The 22,537-nt window shown below is 39.7% G+C and overlaps 2 protein-coding genes across 2 annotated transcripts; both read right to left on the bottom strand.

Annotated features, from left to right (window-relative positions):
• Positions 1–3,828: 3,828 nt before the first annotated feature.
• OR51T1 (olfactory receptor family 51 subfamily T member 1) lies at positions 3,829–4,812 on the bottom strand. The gene has a single exon (XM_004447286.5). It carries the CDS (start codon positions 4,810–4,812, stop codon positions 3,829–3,831), a length of 984 nt encoding a protein of 327 aa, XP_004447343.2.
• An 8,353-nt stretch (positions 4,813–13,165) lies between these two features.
• On the bottom strand, positions 13,166–14,200 carry LOC101425547 (olfactory receptor 51H1-like). Its single transcript, XM_012524124.2, is given in 1 exon segment — positions 13,166–14,200. A coding segment is annotated over 1 exon segment (1,035 nt).
• Between the last annotated feature and the right edge of the window lie 8,337 nt (positions 14,201–22,537).

Below are 22,537 nucleotides of genomic sequence, written 5' to 3' on the forward strand. Positions count from 1 at the left end.
TGTTCCTGAGTGTGATGGAGTTGGACTTAGATGTGACCTTTCTACACATGCCTCTTCTGTCACTTTTACTGGACCTGTGGTTGGTGCTGGGGTTGGTGTATACTTAGGAAACTTGAACCTCTGGACTGTCCATGTGACTGCCAGGGCCTGAGCCTCAGCAGACTTGCAACTCCTATCCTCTTGTTTATTGGACTTACCCTGGCCAGTGAACAGGGAGGTACAAAAACCAACACACAAGGCAGCCAAGAGTGCCTACAACTGCAAGTAGGAGAATTGTATCCATCATCCATGTGGAATCTAAGGCCCCTCCCAATATAGAGATGGAGTGGACATAACCATTCTAGGGTCCACAGGATGGAGGAATAGAGTATGGATTAGAATGGACTTACTGATATTCTACTATGGAACTACTGTGATTAGTAATGGAAGAAATTGTAGCATTGATGTGAAGAAAGTGGCCATGGTAGCTGCTGAGGGTAGGGAGAGAGAAGAGATATGATGTGCAGGCATTTTCAGGACTTGGATTTGTCCTGGCTGGTACTGCAGGGACGGATGCTGGACATCGTCCTGCCATGGCCCACTGAGTGAACTGGGGGAGAGTGTAAACTACAATGTAAAGCATTAGCCATGTGGTACAGCAGTACTCCAAAATGTATTCACCAAATGCAATGAATATGCCATGGTAATGAAAGAGGTTGTTGATATGGGAGGAGTGGGGTGCGGGAGTAGCAGCATGTGGGGACCTCATATTTTTTGAATGTAACATTTAAAAACAATAGAGAAGAAAAAAAAAGTAGTGAAGTTAGTCGTATAGTAATTTTCAAGACACATTCTCTATTATCTGCTCTATAATATATCCTAAAATAATGGCTCTCTTGCTTATTTAGTCACTTGTAATTTTGAACTATGACATCTTCAATTGCAATAAACAAACTAGAAACAGTTGCAGACCATAAATTATGCAATATAAAAGCATAATCACTGGAGAAATCTATTGGTTCTAAATTTCAATGTTTAAATGCCTTAATCCAACCAACAAATAATTAATATTTCTTTTTAAAAAGCAATTTTGAAGAAGGAGTTATCTGAATATATTTATAACACTAAATAGTCTTATATGTTTTAAGTTTCCAGGAGACTTTAGGTTTTCTTTTTTTTCTTGCTTCTTTGGCTGGGTTTTATTTTTTAATAGCTGACACTGCTTATGGCCTAATCAGGAAAGAAAGATCAGACTTGCTTGTCCCCTCCAAGTTTGTATTACTCAGTTTTTTCTTTGTGACCTAAACTATTTCTCCAATTTTGTTGTCATTATTAGTTCAAATGTCTGTCTGTCCCACTGTATTTATATCTTCAAAAAGAATTGCATAAATAAAAAATCATATTTATTATCAAGTAAATAAATTCACCGGGTTTCATTAAGATGATTTTAGCACACTAAAAGAAAACACACAAAAAGCAATGGCAATTTGCTCATTTTGTGAGAGAGGAAAAGGAAAGCTTCCTAGCAGAAGTGAAACATAATAAAAATATTATAATTTGATAGAGCATAATGAATAATATAAAACAAAAAACTAAGATATAAATGTGTGCTTACTCCATTAACTTAATTTATAAATATGTTTATACATGTATGCAGACTTGTTTTTAAAAGACTAACTATATATCTCAATAGCATTGTTAATAATTTTATCTTTAATATTTTTCTTTGTTTCTAAATTGTCCACATATTTATGCACATATAACACATAGCATTTATAATCAGAAAATAACTCCAGAGATATTAAATACATTGTTTAACAACAAATATAAATTCATATCCCATTAGCAGTTACTTTAGGGATAAAGCATATTAATGAATATGTTTTTGGTGTGGAGTAGATGAATTGCATTTTGAGACAAGTATGGAAAGAAGATTTGCCCTAGTAGTGAATGATTAAAATATATATGGAAATCTGCCTCAGCTACTAGCCATCATAAAATTGGAAGAATTATTTCAAATTTTTTCATCTAAAACCCTTAGGTTTCAACATTTTTTCAGATTTGAAGACACCATACAAAGTCTGAGACATTACTGAATATTCAAGCACAGCAATATTTCTGTAGTGCAATGTGTGAATATTCCCTCTATGTGGAAAAATAAGGACCATAAATATATTCACATGTGTTCAGGTTAGGTTTTGCTGCTGATAAGTTTTGATACAAACTTTTGAAAATTTTTAAAAAACTTTTGCTTTTCCAGATGTTTAAAATTTCTGATTGTGGAACTACAACTACAATGGGAAACTTTTAGAAAGATCTTCAAAAGGAAGAAAGAGCCTGAGATGTCTGTAAAAGATAAAGAGGAATACAAAACTTCCCATAAAGAGTTCTGACTGGACTGCTGGGCTTAGAGTCTGAAAACCTAAATTTTAACTTCAATTACACTATTTTCTAGGAAGGCCAAGCACTGTTTTTTCTCCATTAAAATACTGGCCTTTGCCATACCACACAATGTGGTGTTTAATACTGGAACGATATCTAAAGCATCTGAATATGCTCTATAAAAAAGAAATCAGGCAAATAAGTTTAATTATAGCTAAATATGTACATACTGTTTGTAAGGACTAATGGGGTTTAAGCTAATCAGAGTCAGAGTTAGCAGCACTTGAGCTGTACAATGAAGCTTTGTATGAAATAAAGAAGGCTAAGGCAAACATTTCAGAGTTAAGGCTGGTATTCTCTGACTGCCAAGAAGTAGGGAGTTGATATAAGAGGAGGATACAGATGGCTCAGATTGTAATATCTGCTTGGTCCACTGTGCTCAGACATGGAGTTACCCAGTGTGAGACTAAAGTTTCATAACTGTGTGTAGAAAAATAATTCGGAGAATTCTGTCTGACACTGTATCAGTCCTGTACCTGAGGTTCCTTCACAAACCAAGTATTTTTAATAAATATCATCCAAAGACTTCCTATCAAAAACATCAAAACCACTGTACAATTTTTCAGTGACAAGTACATATGAAGGTAGAGGCAGTTTACAGCTAAGTAGCAAATCCACAATCTAAGAATTAAAGACTAGTAGAAAAAAGTATGCAGTCCTAAGGCAGAACAGCCACTGAATTGTGCTATGGAATCAGAATCACAGCTACAGTAGAATAACCAGGCAGTGGGGGAAAGAACAAAAGCCAATCTGTAATTTTTATATATTGGACTCATTAGAGATATAAAAAATTGGAAACAAAACTATGAACATTTCACTTTTGCTAAGGAGAAAAGGAATCAATGAAAAGGTAGAGTTATAGGGAATGCATCTCTATTGAAATAGAGCTCTCTGGAGGTGACTATAGGGTCTGAAACCTGTTGTCCAAGATTTTCCTGGAGTTTTAAATTGCACATTTATGTGTGTGCATTTGTACACATATGTGACTTTTCCTTTTATCAGGAAGAGGTGAAAGCTTCATTGCTCCCTGGGAAATTTGATGACAGAAAATAAATGATTTTGCTCAGGTGAATGCAAAAACAAAATTTTTGTCATGTATTTGCTATATATCTGAGAATCATTGTCCTTAACTGGATAATTACATTGTCCAAATGGAATTAAGTGATTTTATTATGCTTTTAATGTGCACAGGAGCCCATGTGATTATCTCAAGTAATGTATGAAGAACATATAAACAATTTATGTTTGAATTGTACTATTTTTAAGACATCTTCGAGAAGCTCTGAGAATTTTTATTCTTGCTCAGTTGGAAATGCCTCAGTATTCAAAATGCTTGTGGATACCACTGACCCAAATCCATTTCCTACTTAAACATAATCATATAATGACAATACACTCCTTCCCCCTTCAACCCCATCTTCCTCTAAGACCCCTCACATTGGAGCCACATGGACCCTTGGATTGTAGCAGCTGGAGAATAGCCTGACGGATTGTCTTAGTCTTTAAGCTGTAAATAACAGGGTTCACTACAGGTGGTAATAGCAGATAAACATTGGCAAGAATGCTACAGACCACACTTGGAGTGGAATTGAAGAGGCGGTGTGCCAATGACAGACTGATCATTGGCACATAGAAAATGGTGACAGCACAGATGTGACAGACACAAGTGTTGAGGGCTTTATGTTGCTTCTTTGGGGACACAATGCTCAGTACAGTATGAAGGATCAGGACATAGGAGAAAATGATGAACAATAAGTCAGTGCCAGACAAGTAGAGCTGAAGAAACATGCCCAAAAAACTGTTGATCCAGGGGTTGCGATATGTGTGTTTGATAATATCTGGGTGGTAGCAAAATGGGTGGGAGAGCTCTTGACTTCCATGGAAAGATAAGCTCTTCAAGGCTAGAAACATGGGGAAAAAGAAAACTACTTGCCGTATGCAGATAATCAGTCCAATCACCACAATCATCATGTCCGTGAGGACAGTGGCATACTTCAGTGGGTTACAAATGGCCATGAAGCGGTCAAAGGCCATGGCTACTAGCACTGAGGACTCCAGGAAGGAGAAAGCATGTACACAGAACATTTGAATGATGCAAGCTTTAAAGCTGATCTCACGAGCATGAAACCAGAGTACCCCAAGCACGGTGGGGAGAGTTGTGATGGTTAGACAGAGATCAGCAGCTGACAGCATGGAGAGGAAATAGTACATAGGTTTGTGGAGACTCTGCTTAGAGGCAATGACAAACAGGATCATGCTGTTCCCCAAGAGGGCAATGATATAGAGACAGCAAACAGGAATGGAGATCCAGGCATGAACGAGTTCCAGCCCAGGAAAAGCAGTCAGCAGGAAGATTGAGGAGGAGGATGTAGTGTTATTGAAAGTTGGCATGGTAGGTTGAGGACACACTCTGGAAAGAGAGAACAATATTGTTAGTGTCTTATTATGACATTGATCCTTTTTTGCAAGTCCTAACTCTTTTGCCAATTCTTCCCAAATTACACGACTGTTTTCTCTATGCAAATCTTCAATCTAATTATTTTATCTACTTTCTCAATTTCACAGTTTCCTGTTGGAACCTAGCCTCATTTTTCTGCTTCTACCCTTTCCAGATTGTAACCATCAATCTTCTCAGGGTCATCCCCAATTTATTTACAGACTAAACCTGACTAGAAGGAAGAAGTGCTTATAGATTTATATCACACACAAGCACACCCACCAGCAAAACATCAACAACCATGCCTACAACTTGATATGTCTTTTATTAATCTCCAAGTTACATAAATTGGTCCAGAAATAATGGAGGAGCACATTGGAGTCATGGGACACCTGCAAAGGTATATCCCATGATGGCTTTGCTGGAAACTGGTCTGGGATGTTAGAGCCAGAGCTAACCTTATCACTGAATAACACAGACTCTTCTTTTAGACTCTTTCCACACAGACTCTTCTATTAGAAACCTCCCATGGGTAATCCAGTAATGCAGACTGTTCCTTATTCTACTTGTTTATGGACTTGGTTTCAAGTCCTTTTAGGTTCTATTTATGTTTTTGTATGGTTTTCCAGGTCTACTGGGCTCTGCTCTTTTCTCCAATGTACATGTTGAATTAATTATTTCTACTCCTTCCCTTGGATATCTACTACGTGGCTTAAAGCCACTCACTGTGAATAGATAACACTAATGAATCCTGTCAGGATTTCCAAATATTGTTCAGGAATATATAACTTTGGGCATCCTGATCTAGGTATTGAAGGTATGCTTAGATAAGACACACTGCCGTATCAGTTTCTATCCCAGCTCTGTTATTTTGTCAAAGTAATGAAAAATTAATGAATCACCTTGGAGATGACCATGCCTTGCTAAGTGACTACACTCTTACTAGGCCATGGCCCCTTGTACCAACTTTATATTATTGGGAGGATCCAAAAGAAAACTCTGCATTCCTTCTTCCCTGCTTCCCTTCTTTGCTAATAGTAGACCACTTGTGTCAATATATGGAATTATCCTAATTAAATTCTCTTTTATGTCCATCTTAGAATGGGCTTTAGATCACTTGCAGGCATGTTGACCTGTGTATGGGAGCCATACATATGATGATGACTGACTTTGGAAAAAACATAAATGGTATGGAAATAGGGACTAATTACAAAGAGAGAGCCACTACAGAAACAGACAGACTGAGGTAACAACACAAATTGGAATCTCAAGTAATTCAGTGGATGAGAAAGCCCATAGTTTGGTAACTGCAAAGAAAACAGAGTTCATGTCATAAGGGGATCCAGAGCTAGGACCTATAACTTAAAATGAACATTGCAATTCTATTCAGGACTTCTTCACTGACTTGGTCTTTGCTGATCTTTAAATTTTTGCTTATGCCAAGTAGTCATCAACAAAGAACTAACAATGAGTGATATACCTAGCCCAGTTGTCTCTGTGGATATGATAGACCCTAAGTATCTTGATCTTTCAGTAGTCTGGATTTGCTGACTGGTAAGAGAGTAGATAGGAAGGATTTGCTAGTACCAGAGCTTAACAGTAGCTAGATAAAAATAAATATGAGGGATCAAAAATTATTATCTCCCCCCTCTTCCAATCTATAGAAAATAGTGGCAGAAATATTCACTAGTACCTCAGTGGAAAAAAGATAGATTTTTCTGCTATAAATTTTCATATTATTGTATTACCAATGACTAGGATTTGGTTGGGGAAGAAAACTAACAATCAGGAAAACCATTGTCATATTAGATATAAATTACAAACATGGTGAATTAAATCAACCACTTAATTTCTGAATGACATTTTATGCCAGTGTGCATAAGAATTATGACAGAAAGACAAATATGGGTGTGACAAGAAGACAGATATAAGTGAAGAAAAGTTTCTGTCTTCAAAACTCTTACAATTTAGTACAAGTGAAGGAAGTGAGAAGTCGAGGCAAAATAGTTATGAAGGGTTATTACTATATGAGTAGGTCTAGGAAAACCAAATACTTAGAGAGGAAATCAGAAGGTTGCTGAGATTTCTGTTTTATTTTTCTTCTCAGCCTGATAAGCATAGGTATGAAGAATGTATTTCCAATGGGAGCATTTTTTGGGACTTGGAATTATCCTGCATGACATTGCAACAACAGATACAGGCCATTATACAGCTTGCCATAACCTACAGAATTGAGTAGGAGAGGGTGTAAACTACATTGTAAACTATAATCCATACTTGGTGGCAATGCTCCAAATGTGTCTATCATTTGCAATGAATGTACCATACTAATGAAAGAAGATGTTAATGTGGGGAAGGGTGGGAGGTGGGGGAAGTGAGGCATATGGGAATCCCTTATATTTTTTTATATAACATTTTGTGTAATCTAAATATCTTTTAAAAAAATAAAACATATATTTTAAAAAAGAATGATTTTCCTTTTATATTCTAACCATTCAGGAATCCTTCTGCAAGAAAAAATGATCCAATCTCCTCCAAAAGCACTTTATATATGCTTAATAGCACTTAAATGTTATCATGATTACTTGATCATATTTCTTTCTCCCAATAGAACACTTGCTGTATAAGAATACAAAATGTAAGTTTTTCACTTTTTGTATTTTTTCCAGGGACAAGTATAGAGATTTACACATGATAAAGACTCAATTTAGATGTATGATGGGTGGATAAATAAGGGATAGATGGATGAGAATAGATGATAGAATAGATTGAGCACCGAAATTTTAGGAGAAGGATGAGCCAGAGGGAAATTATTTCCTTAGACATTAGGAAACATAAATTTTGTGCTCATTCTCTCATTGATTGGGAGAAGGAGGAGAATTGACTAAGGGAAAAGGAAGACAATTAACATCCTTTTATATGTTATACAATTTACTAGCCTCCTTATATATCATTTATATAATGCCAGGAAAAATAAATGAGGTAGATATTTCTCATGTTTTAAATAAAAGAAATGACCCAGTGAGGTTAAATAGCATATCCAATGTAAAATAGTCAGATACATTTCAATATTCAAAACCAGAATTAGTAACTCCAAAGTCAACTGTTTTGCATTAAACTGCATAATTAGAGCATTCAAGCTTATGAGTCCAGCTGGAATGTGCAATTTCCTTACAATAATTGCTAATATTTTATCATGTGCCTATGGAATTCAGAGAGAAGTAGGATGATAAATAAGTAAAAGAGAAAACTGTGTCTTCATGGCTCATTTAAAGAAGAATATAAGTGGAATATAAGTGGAGTACAGGTGCATTTAAATATCTGCATGAATGTTTGCATATGTTTGTGCTGTATGTGTTCCCATGTGCTGGTGTAGGAAGAAAGGAGTTTTGAGGTGGAAGAATAATGGAAAGATACAATGCCAATAAAGTCGATTCCACTTATCTTCTTTTCTTTGGAGTACATTTCATAAAGGACAAGATGACACTAAATAAGGTGGGAGAGGGAGGAGAAGAGAGGGGAGCTCACTTTGCAACTGGAGAACTTGTTCCTAGGAATATGTCTTCATAAGGAATGAAGATATATAGACAGGAGAATTAGCAAAGGGCTTGCTCTCTGGAACCTGTGAGCTCATACATTGGAACCAGTAGTGGGACAATTTTCAGTGCCTCACTTAGTCAAGCTTTTCTTTACACTGCCCACTAACCTGAGGAGTAGGCTAGTGCTTTCTGTCTTCAGTTGTGGAAGCCCAGAGAAGGCATGCCCAGAGCCTCTTAAATGAAGCAATCTGAAGCAGGTAGCTGCTGGGGCTAAGTTGGACACTTACTATAATAGTTTAAAAGTAACAAACTTTCCCAAAGGAAATAATGTATGAATGGTCCTGTAAAACTTAATCCCCTCAAGGCTGTATACTCTCTTTCTGTGATAACATTCCAAACACCCCATTTGTGTACTGCATGTAACTTTTGCAGAAACTGTTCTCATACCCTATGGATTATCTTTGTCCTGAAACTGCTTATATTTCCCCTCCTTTCCTCACATCTTTGCGTGAGGAAACTTCATTCTTTGGTTGGTTGCCATTGAAGTCTCTCCTGTTCATAAGTCCTAATAAAGTTCATTTGTCTAGTGCGTTCTTTAGTCTTGCGGCCACCCCAACTCATGCCCTTCAAAGTTGGGTTGAAACATCAGGCATAGGTACCATCTGACTCACCAGGTAGAGGGTAACATTTCTGTGTACATATGGAAAAGGCAAGATGAAATGACTTAGATAACTCAATAACTTAGTGATCCAAATTTAACACTCTAATTTCTGTCATCAATAGTAGTGGTATAAACGCATTCTCTCCATTTACCTCCCCAACCTTTGTATTTATGTCTCAACACTGAAATCTACTCAATTCATAATCTAGAACCAGCCCTGATAGCTCCAGAGCATATAAAGCTGAAACTTGCAGACTTATTCTAAATATCTTCACAGTTTATTGCTTAGAAGCTTCATCTGACACTTAATAATAAAGTAGACCTGATGAGGGCAATTTATACATGCAAGTATCATCACCTTTTTCTGCCTGGAGTGTGAATTCCTTTAGACTTTAGGCATCCTTTTTTATCTTCCCTTGATGCTAGCTACTAAAGTAGGATTGGAAAGAGAAAACTTCAGTTAATATTGTTGATTGATTGCTGAACAATCATGGCTATATTCAGAGAGTTCTTAGTCCTAGCCCTTTTTATTTTTCTCTCTTCCTTTCCCTCTTAACCTGTATCAATTCTTTCCAGCTTCTCCTCTATTTCTTCATTCCACCTTACAGTTAGAAGCGTTCAAGTCATTCCTTCTTTTCCTTTAACTCTTTCTCCTACCCTTCCTCACTCTAATTCCTTTCCTTTCGACCCCTCACATCTCTGCCTTCTCCTTACCTGCTCACATCTGTAGGAAACACCACCAACTTCTCTTCTTCCCCATCACAAAGCAGGGACAGAACCAATTCTGAAGGGTGGGGACTTTATAGGCACCTTGGCAGAGTCACCAGGCAACTGAGAGCTCTCTTGAATAGTGAGTATACTGGTTGAGACAAGAGTGATGAGGCCTATATAAATATGTTTCTTCACAGCATCTCAGATATATTTCCCAGACAGGGCTCCATACCCTCCTCCCAGACCCAAACAAACCACATCCATCAGAGTCTGTGAGCAGAGTCCTGGCCCTGGGGGCTGACAGTAATTGCTGTATACAAAAGCTTCCAGCCTGGAACAAGTAACTGCAACAATTCCTCTTCACCTAGCCTTAGGCTACATAGTCTCAACCAGGGAGTCTCCCTAGCTATCAGCGCAGCATTTATAGAGGGCAGAGTCATTCCTCCGTTCTTAGCTTCCACAGTGTACTCCTAACAGGGCTCATCATATCCCTGGCCATTCCCAGGTTTTCCACCTACACACGAACCCCTCCTAAGAAGCCTTCCTATTCACTGGGCCATATCTGTATTCCACTTTTCCTTCTAACCATCATTAAGCTATGATTTTATGAACACCTAATATATGCCAAAAAGTGTACTGTACCATTTGAACTCATTGTCATACTTAGTCATCATCGAGCCTATGGGTTATGTATTGTTCTTTATTATTTCATCATGCAGAAAAAAATAACAGGTTTTGAATAGCGGTAGCCATCTAAAAGTTAACAAGTTACAGAGCTGGTGTTCAGTTCTATACCTATCTTAATCCAAAGCTCATGATTTAATTACTATTATATTGCCTTCTATGGTCAACTCTTTCCACTCGTGTCTTCAGAAAACCTGGTTGTAATATATGGTTCTTGTACTGGTTAATTTCATGTGTGAACTTGGCCAGGTTCTGGTGTCTAGTTGTTCAGTCAAGCAAGTGCTAGCCTATTACTATAATGGTGTTTTGTTGATGGATTTATACTTAAGGTCGTTTGATTGCACTTACAGCTGATTCCATCTACAAACAAGAAAGAAGATTATCCTTGGCAGTGAGGAAGTCTCTTTATCCTATCAGCTGGAGGTCTTAAAGCCTAAACAGAGGATTTCAGAAGTCAGAAAGAAGAATTTCTACCTGTAATTCAGCCATTCGGTTTGTCCTGGTGATGTGGGCTATGGGTGGAAGGCTCTTTGTCTCTTCAGAGATAACTAAGTTGTTTGACTTGTGGGTGTGGAACGGTAAGAGGCTGCAGTCCTGCCCTTAGGGACAGTGGCAGCGGCTCCAGTCCCAGGAAATGTTTAACAATGCAAGGGCTATAAACTTTAAGTATTTAGAGGAAATGCAAATAGTAAATATGCTAAAAGCTTATCTAGAATATCTGGAGTCCATGCTAAAAGCTTACCTAAGATGTGGAAGAGATCTATGCTAATTGAAGCCTATTGAGAACTGAAACAAAGGGACCATTTGGCCTTTCCTCTCTGTATAAAAGACGTTTGAAAATCTTGTTCGGGGCTCGGGATTCAAACAGAAGTTCCCGAGTCCGGCCGGCCGTCAATAAACCGTTTTTCCTTCTCAAAATCATTCCTGAGTCCTGGCCTCTCTATACTCAAATAATTGAACTTCTCTTAAATTCTACAACACTGGGGAATCTAACTTCACTTTCATCAGAATTTCTAAATTGCATCCTGCCCTACATAATTAAGACTTGCCAATCCTTACAGTCACATGAGCAAATTTCTATAATATGAAGAAGCAGAACTGACAAGACTAATACGGTCCTCAGTCTATCCATCCCATAGTTTGCTTGATTCCCACCTGCATGACCACATCTTGATTTCGACCAGGATCCAACTCTCACCAGTAACCAGTGAATTACTAACTCTGACTGTGTCAATATTCCCTAGCTCTTTATGCCCCTCAAAACATTTTTATCTTCCATATTATCACTAGATCTGTATCAGGCATGCTGAGAAAAGATCCTTTTCACAGAGATAAGACTTAATCTGAAGAGATTAAGTAACTCTAGAGTTATGAAGAAAGTAATGCTCAGACTCATGAATAAACACACACGGCCCCCTTGGTTCCCATCAGCAAAGATGCGTGACTACAGAAATTTCATGGGTTACTAATATAAAGGGGAAGAAAAGTTAAGAAGCATGAAATCAATCCAGGTAAAATACTTTTCTTACTCATTCATTAATTTAATATATATATATTTATATTGAGTATTCACTATATGTACTGAACTGCATGAAACATTATTAGAACATTATGGAGTGAAATTAAAAAGGTCCCTGTTCTTTTGAAGGATATAAAGTAGCAGGAAAGAGATGATGTTAGATAACTATAGTACAGTGTGAGAAACTCTAATATAATAAAAGAAAACAAGTCAGAAAAGCCTTCCATACAGAAGTGAGATTGAAACTGAGATCTAATGTATGTATAAAATTCCCTCTTCTTCCAGCTTAATTCATCATGTTCTTTGCCTTTGCAGCCTTATCTTTTTTTTTTTTAATATATTTTTCTCTCCTGATTCAACCCCCTTCAATCTCTTATTCTCTTGCACATACATACATCTTTTTTAACATAAAAATATTCCTAGAACACATAAATTAACACAAAAGGCAAAAGAAAAAACATCCAATATTCAGCACTGAATACCAAAGTGATTATAATGCAATAAGAACAGTCTGAGAAATTTTCTTTAAAATGTTGTTATACAATTGTATACAGTGGAAATACTATCAGGCATGAAAAGGATAATATATATGGAACACCATGGATGAATCATAAATGTATTATGCTTCTTAGGCAGACACAAAAAACTATATATTGTAGGATTCTGTTTATAAGACATTCTGGAAAAAAGAAAAAATAGGGGGATGAAGAACAGATCAGTAGTTACCAGGAATTGGTTTCGAATGGAAAAATTAACTGCAAAAGCAGCATGAGAGAATTTGGGGGAATAATGGAATTATTATATCTTGGCTTTGTTGGTAGTTCATGACTCTATGCCTTTCTCAAAACTTATAGAACTATATACCAAGAAGAGTAAATTTACTGTGTATAAATGTTTCAAAAGTTGTTATACCCAATTTTGAGAAGTGGAAGTGCATATTTTTTACCAAGTTTTGTAAGATAAATTCTTGTTTTCATCCAAGACTGTTATGCAATGACATGTCAGAACCCATACATATTTGCACTGTTCAATATAGTAGTTACTAGCCACATGTGATTTGCATCTAAATTAATTAAAATTATATTAAATTAAAAATTCATTTTCTCAATTGCACTAGCATAATTTAAAGTGCTCAATAACCACATGTAGCTATTAGCTACTCTATTAGATGGTAGAGATATAGAATATTTCCATCACTTCAGGAATTTGTATTGGACAGAGCTGCAGTTGTTACTTTTCTCTGACTTGATTTCATTCGCACAAAAGTAGCTGACACCCTTAAAGGCAGTCCTGCCCCTGCAGAATACTTGAACAATCTGCTGCCAGATCTGTTTGGTCCTAACACAGTATACAATAGGGTTGAGTACAGGTGGGAGCAGCAGGTAGACATTGGCCATAAGTGTATGTATTACTGGTGATAAATGCTTCCTAAAGCAGTGGATCAGGGTCATGCCAATGAGAGGCACGTAAAAGAGCAGCACTGCACAGATATGAGAAAGGCAGGTGTTGCAAGCCTTTAGCCTCTCTTCACAGGATGCAATGCCCAATACTGCCTGGAGGATTAGAAGATAAGAGACCAAGAAGACCAAAGCATCTAGCACAATTACAAAGATTACAGCCAGCAGGCCATAGATGTTATTGACATGGGTGTCAGCGCAGGCAAGCCTCATGGCATCCTGATTGAGACAGTATGCATGGGAAAGGATATCAGAGTGGCAGAAAGGCAGCCTTTTGATGAGGAAAGGCACAGGGAGTACAAACCTGATGCTTCGCAGCAGGACTGCTGCTCCAGTCTTGCTAATGAAGCCATGAGTGAGGATAATGGCATAGTGCAGAGGGAAATGAATGGCCACAGAACAGTCAAAGGCCATGGCCACCAGAATACCCGATTCTGTTGTCCCAAAAGTGTGTATGAAGAACATCTGGGTGATACAGGCAATAAAAGTTATTGAACGCCAGTTGAACCCATGAACACTGAGTATGGTGGGTAAAGTGGATAGTGAAAGGCTGAGGTCAGTGGCAGCTAACAAGACCAGAAAAAAATATATGGGCTCATGGAGACTTAGCTCAACTTTGATGACAACAAGGATGGTGACATTGCCCAAGAATGTGGTGCCATAAAGAAGACAGAGGGGCAAGACCATTCAGAAGTCATTCTCTGGCATTCCTGGAATCCCAGTCAGTGTGAAGCCCTGGTGGTTCTTAGTAGTTTGGTTGAGTGGCAACATAGTGGAATTGAGGAGGTGGCTAGGAGAAAAGAGAAGGATTTATTAAGCCAAACAGCCTTTAATTGGAATTAGTGGCAATAAGGATTGAGATGGCAGCCATTAGAGGATGTGACTTAAACATTATCTTAATAGTCTGATATAGAAACTGACTATGGCCCAGCTCCATGGGACAATAATTTTGTTACTATCAAATGTTAAAATACTAACAAAAATCCTCCAATCACCAACTGTACCCAATAGGGATATAAACAATTTGGAAACATCAAGGTATTATTTCTTTATTACAGACTACCATACTAAGGAAGATTTTGACATTGTACATTTATGTAGGTCATACATATAAATCAACAACCATAAAGAAAATGTTAGCAAGCATAATCATTATTTAATGTCTGTTAATAACCTTAGATAATACAGGTGTGTGTGTGTGCGCATTGGTTTTGATTGTAAATTATCATGGCTTATGTTAGAAATAAATCCTCTTCTGGAAGAAAATAAGGCACACCGGATTGTGGAGAAGAAAATAATTTATTTTCAATCTTGCAAGAAGGGGCGCACAACGAGAAAACATGGCCGGCGCCCCAAACAAAGAAAAATGACACAATTTATACCCCTAAGCCTAGCACGCAAGCCCTTCCTCTGTTTCTCCATAGATTGGATACTTCAGAAGTTACAACCTATCCGAAAAGATTTAACTTTCCTGTGCAAAAGTTTGTGATTTACTGCTTCCCTCATTACATTCCAACCATTTTTGCTTTTATCTGCTCCCCTTTGCCAAATAAGGAATGGGATGTGGTGCTGAATTGGTATTGGCTTAGCTCTTTCTGGGGCATATTCCTTTTTTTTTTTTTTTTTTTTTACTCCCTATAGGACTGACTTAGGCTGGTTTCCTTTGTTGCTGTTTAACCCAGGAGTGGGAGACTGAGGCAGTAGGCTGCCAGGTTACATTCCTTTATGTGAAAACTAAACTAATCTTTGTTTCTTACAATTACTCCTCTTTTTAAATTCTTTTTTTTAGTTTTCACATTTCTGTTTTTCACATTTTCTAAGTGCTATCTCACACTCTTCATCATAAGAATCTCTTTCTTGAAGGGGGTACAGATTGTTTTGCCTACCCTGTATGGGCATTTGTTTGGTTAGGGCAGTTTTAATAAGTCTTTGAACTAGTCCTCGGGCACATGGAATGATATAGCATCTGACTGTGGTTAGCACCCCAGCTGAGATAATGAGGGAAGTTAAGATGGACTGTGCAACCCCTTTCCATTTGCCAAACCAATTTTCAAGCCATTTTGTGAGTGAATTGATAATGCCAGACATCTCTGCTAATTCCTCAGATAGGGCTGTTAGGCCTTGTAAAGCTTTAGTGATAGTTCCGTTAGGGGCAGTGCTATTGGGGATGAATGTACAGCAAACACCTCCAATCATAACACAACCCCCCTTTCTCAGCTAGCATCATATCTAAGGCCATTCTATTTTCTCATGCCATTCTGCTAGTAGCATCTACTTGTTCTGCAATTCTTTTAACTGCATTCCTGGTGTAATTAATAAATCTCTGTTGGTTATAATAGATATAATTAATCCAGTCTACATTTTTATTAATGATGACTCACCAGAACAAGTATGACTCAAACCCAGCTGCTACCTGATTTCTAGCCTTAAATTCATTTGGGACTCCTCGGGGAACTTCAATATTGTCTAAATAGATCCAGTCATCAAAAGAACCAAGTAAACTTCTTTTCTCTCTCCCTCCCTGGGATGATATTCTCGTTTCTTTTTCAAATGCCAAGGTGAGTGGGATAGCCAATTGGATGAGAGCACAGGTTCTGCCCCACCTCTCAGGCAGTATTGGTCAGAGAACACCCTTTCCACAGTACCACCACAGGTCTGCTTGAGGTCTGACCAAACTGGAGAAATTGTCAGTACGATCACTGCTTACATTCCACACTTGTGTACACGAGGCTATAGTTCCAAGGTCCTGGAATCCTTTCCCCTGTCTAGAGAGACAAGCAGAGTGATTCCCTGGGCCCAGACGTGAGGCAGGTATGGCCTTGATGTTTCCGTTTTGACTGGTGGGAAGAGAGAGGACAACATACTACAATTTTCACTAGGAGTAGCATTTTGAAAGAGTATCATACACTTAAACTTTTTCATGCTTTTCCATACCGAGCGGAAAGGGTACAATATGAGCTGTGGGGAGGCCTGTTACACAAGCATAACAGTTGCCTTTGGTTAGACTCTGGACTGTATATTTTTTGATCCATTCTACCCAGGGATTTATGTCCCCATATCCTGTCTCTTTCTATAGTTTGCTTTAAATCTTCTGCCTTTGGGATCATTTTGAATTGGGGAACTGGCCTTTGGTGGGTTTTCCTGTGGTATTTCTGAAAGGTCAGCTGGAGAGGGTGTTGTCGATGTTACATCTACAGGGGGAGGAAGGACTCAGATACAGAACCTTCCCAGAGGATCTTTACCTGTAACATCTGCTCCCATTCCATAGACTCTATCCACCACTTGGTCCTTGCTGCTGCTCCTAGTTTTTACGTTGTCTGCTTTCTTAATAGTTATTACTACTGGATTGCACTTAAGACTTTTGCAGTCTGGTGGGGTATTACCTTTATAAAAGGTTTTCTTACTCTTTAATGGCCTTGCATTCAGTGAGACCCATCCTATATTCACAGTCCATCCCTTATACTGGGTAGTCCACTATACATCATCCCAGGAGGGGAAAGGGGGGGCTCGACTGTAACCATTCCCCACTGGCTCTGGGCATAGGTATTTATTTTCCCCATTCAGCCATTGCTGGTGCTCTAAATTCCCACAGTCTATTACTTGGCAGGCATCAAACTGCACCGTCTGGGACTCCAGACCTTCAGTCACATTTATAACTAATTTGATGGGGCTAGTTGCTTCTAGGCTTTGAAACATCATGGCTAATAAGATTATTTTCACCTGTAACTTAAGATCTGAATTTCTCCTTTGGTGTTTTGATAGGACTAGGGCCATTGTTGACCAGGACAATACACAGCTCAGCCTCCTCCCCCCTCTCCTGCCCAGTTATTGTTTTCTCAGTGTAATCTTTAAGGGATCTGGGGCTGAAATTATTTTCCAAGACAAATGAAGTTGTTGAGTACTTATCGTCTGGTTCAGGTACTGGTTCCTTTACTCGAGTGTAATGAGTCCGGCCTTTTTCTGCTGTTCGGACTGCTGTTTCAGTTGTCAGCAAGACTTGATAAGGTCCTTCCCAGGTCGGTTGGAGTTCGGACTCTTTCCAAGACTTGATTAGGACCCCGCTGCTAGGCTGGTGTTGGTGGCCTGCAAATTCAAGAGGCGGAGTCAGAGCCAGCAAACCCCAATGTTTGAGGGATGACAAAGTAAAAGACAGGACCAGTATATAAATTTGAAGAAAGAGATTCTTCGACTCAAAGGAGGGAAGTTCTCCAGACTTCCCAGGGAAGGGCAGGCCAAAAAGTATTTCATAGGGAGAAATTCCCAGTTCCCTCCTAGGGGCAGTTCGGATCCTTAACAGAGCTATAGGTAAACATTTAACCCATGGTAATCTGGTTTCTAAGACTAACTTCAAGAGATGTTTTTTTAAGGTTTAATTCATTCTCTCCCCTTTCCCTGAGGATGGTGGATGCCAGGGTGTATGGAAGTTCCATGTGATATCTAGACCCTGCATAATATTTTGCAACACTCTGGATGTAAAGTGACTACCATTGTCTGAATCTATGTTTTCTACTAACCCATATTGGGGAATGAGTTGTTCAAGGATAATTTTTGAAGTCCTTGATGCTGTAGCTAAAGCAAGAGGGTATGCTTCTACCCACCTTGTTAGGTGATCCACAATAACCAGAATACACTTTAATTGACTTACAGGGGGCATTTCAGTATAATCAACCTGAATGCTCTGGAATGGTCTGAGGCCAGGCTCCCACCTCCCTGGCACTTGCTTTCTTAAAACTTTTTTATTAACTTTCTGACAGAATGCACTGTTCACTTATTTGTTTGGCTATAGTATAAAGGCCCATACACCCAAAATGCTTGAGAACCAGGTCACACATGGCCTGTACTCCCAAGTGACTCCCTTGGTGCAAAACCACTAGTACTTCCCTTATTCTTTGCTTATTCAACATCTGCTGGCCATCTGGGAGGAGCCACTTCCCTTGGCTATCTAGGGTTGCCCCCAGGTGTTCTAGTTCTTTTACTTCCTTTTCAGAGAATACAGGAATTCCAATTTCTTTGGGGATTGAGGGTATTAGGACCATTAGTTCCAGAGGGGAACAGAGGGAAGCCTCTTTGGCCTTTTCATCTGCCAATCTGTTGCCTTTTGCTTCAAAAGTGTGACACTTCTGATGCCCATTTATATGTACCACAGATATTTCCCTTCATAAAAGCAGACTGGCTAACACTTGTTTTACCAGTTCCACATGGACTAATTCCTTCCCTCTGCTATTGATCAATCCCCTTTCTTCCCAAATTTTTCCAAAGATGTGAACCACACCAAAGGCATATTTAGAATCTGTGTATACTGTACCATCTTTTTCTTCTAACAATTTAAGGGCTTGATTTAATTCATACAGCTCAAAAGTTTGAGCTGACCAATCATTGGGCAGTCGGCCAGCTTCTTTCACTTTACAAGTTAGTCCATCAACAACAGCATAGCCATTATGCCTTTTTCCTTCCAGGACCCTAGAAGACCCATCTATAAACAATTTTTCCCCCGAATGTAATGGAAGATCCCCTAGGTCAGGCCGGACTCAGGTTTGGTAATCAATTAAGTCGAGACAATCATGTTCAGGAGTTTCTACTTGGTTGGGACCTTTCCAAAGGAAAGAAGCTGGGTTCAGACTATGATCAATTGTCAGTATTAAATCATCTTTTTCCATTAGAATAGCCTCATATTTCAGAATTCGGGAATCTATTAACCATCTTCCTGCTTTTTGAGACAAAACAGTCCTGACCTGATGAGGGGTGCTAACAACTAAGGCTCCTCCAAAGGTCAGTTTCCTGCTTTCTTCTACTAAGAGAGCAGTTGCTGTCATGGCCTAAACACACCCTGGCCATCCCCTGGAGACAGGATCCAGGATTTTGGAAAGGAAGGACACAGGCTTCCTTTGGCCTCCCCAGATCTGGGTTAGGACTCCCAAGTCTGTCCCCTTATCCACTGTCACAAACAGATGGAAAGGCTTCTCGAGAGAGGGAAGGGGTAGAATGGGGGTTTGCACCAATGCCCTTTTGAGCCCCTCTAAGGCCTTTACTTCCTCCTCCTTCCATTCTAACTTGTCAGGCTCCTCCCCTAACAGTTTTTTGTATAACCCTTTTGTGGGAGGAAGGGCACCCGGCTTGCCACAGTAGCAAACAGTGCGGAAGAAGTGATACCGCCTCTGCCCACTGGGCCTACATAAGGTGACCATGCCTGACTAAGCCTTTGCTGCTAACGGCTGCCCTGTGCTGCCCTCCCCCTTTCTATCTCCCGCCTAGCCCAACATCTGGCCAGCTCTCACTTCCCCTTTCCCCTCCCCTATTCTGAACCTCTCAGCCAGCCCTCTGCCTAGCAACCGCTTACAATCACCTATCAGGAAGCAGTACCCGCCCTCACCTATCAAATCTCTCCACGCAGTCCCTAACCCTATAAAGCTGTATCCCCTTCCGCAATAAACCAGACTTGTGCCATCAGCCTGTCTCCCTGTCTCGCTCTTCTGGTCTGCGTGCCCTCCACGCCTTCAGAGCCCCCAAGGGAAGCCTCCGCAGCGGCACGAGGCTTTCTTCCCCCCGCCCGGGACCCCCAATGTCTCACACCCTTTGGTTTGGGATGCATAAGAATCTATCCATAATCTACAATATCCCACTAATCCTAAAAATCTTCTTAGTTCTCTTTTTGTCTGGATAAGAGGTAATTCAGTAATGGCCTGAATTCTTTTTGGATTTATCTTCCTCCTTCCCTCACTAATGAGATGACCCAGGTATTTGACTTCCTTTTCTACAAATTGTAGCTTACCTTTTGACTCTCTTAGCCCTTGATCCCCCAGAAAATTCAATAAGCTCTTTGTAGTTCGGACCACTATCTGCCTTTCTTCACCTGATAATAGCATATCATCTACATATTATAAAAGGGAAATTTCAGGTGAAACTGCATATTTCTCCAATACTTTTTCTAGTTCCTGCCCAAAGAGGTTGGGGGATTCTGTGAAGCCTTGGGGTAAAACTGTCCACCTATACTGCTGTTTTCTTCCAGTAGAGGGATCCTCCCACTCAAAGGCAAACAAGTCTCTACTCTCTGGGTTAAGGGGACAGGTCCAAAAGGCATCTTTTAGATCTATTACACTAAACCATGTATGATGGCAGGGGATCTTACTAAGGAGAGTGTATGGGTTTGGGACTACTGGGTGTCGAACCTGAATGATTTGATTAATGGCCCTTAGATCCTGTACCAGCCTCCAACTACCATCCAATTTCTGAACAGGCAAGATAGGAGAATTGAAGGGAGACATGCAAGGCTCCAAGAGTCCATCCCGAAGGAGGCCTTCAATGATGGGTTGAAGTCCCTGCCTCCCTTTAAGGGTAATGGGATATTGTCTTTGACAAATAATTTCCCCTTTTACAATTTGATTTTAATAGGGTGTACCTGCAAACCCCCTCTATTCCCTTCTCTTACCCACACTTCCTCTCTGTTATCTTTTTCATCTTCTTCAGTGAGCATGGCTAAGACTACTTCTATCTGCCCATCCCTTACTTCCAAATCCAAACCCGTGAATACTATTAAGTCCCTTCCCAACAAGTTAGTTCCAGTTTCTGGGATGTACAACAAAGGGCTTACAATTTGATTGTCTGCCCAACAAATATCAGTGGGAGAAAGAATGGGGACCTCAAATCTTTCTCCTTTTACCCCTGAGACTGTAAGGGAACTTCTAGAGAATTTGGTTCCTCTGGGGAGATGAGTCAAAGAGGATCAGGTTGCTCCAGTGTCCACTAGAAATGTAATTTCTTCCTGATATGGGCCCACCCTTAGATTTACTAAAGGCTCCTGGTGGGCTTTAGAAGTAAGGAGCCTCAGACCCCCCTAATCCTCAAAATTTATGAGGGGAATTACTTGACTCTCTTTCTTGGACATTCCCTTTTGAAATGACCAGGCCTCCCATAGTGATAGCACCCTGCAGAGCCTTGCCTTCTCCTTGTCCCCTTATCTAAATAGGCCCATTTTGCTTCTTTATCTTGCCTCTGCCTGTCCCCTCCCTGACTCATCTCCAGTCTTTTCTTAACCATTTGCTCGAGTGTGCTAATCATAACCTTTGCTTTCTGTTTCTGCTTTTCCTCCTCTCTCCTTACAAACACTTTCTGGGACTCTCTCAATAACTCTTCCAATGACTTATCCATCCATCCTTCTATTTTCTGAATCTTCTTCTGAATGTCAGGCCAAGACCCCTTCACATAGCTGACTTTTAACATTCCCTGAGCCACAGGATAATTAGGGTCCATCCCTGAATATTTCCTCACTTGGTCTCTCAATCATTGCAGGTAAGCAGAGGGAGTTTCATCCTTCTCCTGCGCTACTTCAAAGGCCTTACTCAAGTTTTGAGATTTGGGTACAGCCAATTTGATCCCCTGTATAATGAGGTCTCTAAGATATCTCATCTGTGCTCTGTCCCCCAGGTCATTATTATCTCAATTAGAGTCTGTGTTTGGGAACTTCTGTTCTGCTGCCATTACCCCTGTCCAGGTGGATGCTGCCTTTCCCACTCATTCATAGCTGCCCTCTGCACCATTCCTCTTTCTTCTCCCATAAAGAGGATATTCAGCATGGACATAAGTTCAGGCCAGGTATATAAGCTAGGACCTAGGAATTGATCTACTTGTTCAGCCAGCCCCACTGGATCTTCCATTAGAGATTTCATCTCCTTTTTGAAGTTTCTTACTTCAGGACTTGTCAGTGGGGCATTTACATAGCCAATCTCCCCTGCCCCCACTAGTACTTCTCTCAGTGGATACAAAAGCTCAGTGGAGTTTTGTTCTTTCACTCCCTTTTCCGCAGATCCTCTGGGGAATGGAAAATTTAATATATCTTTCTTACACTGTTACAATTCTTTCCTCAGTTGTTGGTGGGTTGGAACCGGTGGGACTGTTGGCCACACTTTATTCTCCGGTTCCCTAGGGCTTACAATGGGTTCTTTTGGGCCCTCCAAGTCTATCGGCCCTTCTCCTGGGAGGGGAGGGGGAACATAAGGAGGAGGGAGATTAGACAGGGGGTCCCAGGGTTTAGTTTCTACAGCTTTTGTTTCTGCAGCCTTAGTTTCTGCAGGCTTAGTTTTGGGGCCTGGATTTTCAGCTTTCATAGGATAG

This window comes from Dasypus novemcinctus, chromosome 10 (assembly GCF_030445035.2).
Source record: "Dasypus novemcinctus isolate mDasNov1 chromosome 10, mDasNov1.1.hap2, whole genome shotgun sequence".
Classification (NCBI taxonomy): domain Eukaryota; kingdom Metazoa; phylum Chordata; class Mammalia; order Cingulata; family Dasypodidae; genus Dasypus; species Dasypus novemcinctus.

Coding starts and splice junctions, on each gene's coding strand:
- OR51T1 (XM_004447286.5), bottom strand. CDS start 4,812: ATGCCAACTTTCAATAACACTACATCCTCCTCCTCAATCTTCCTGCTG.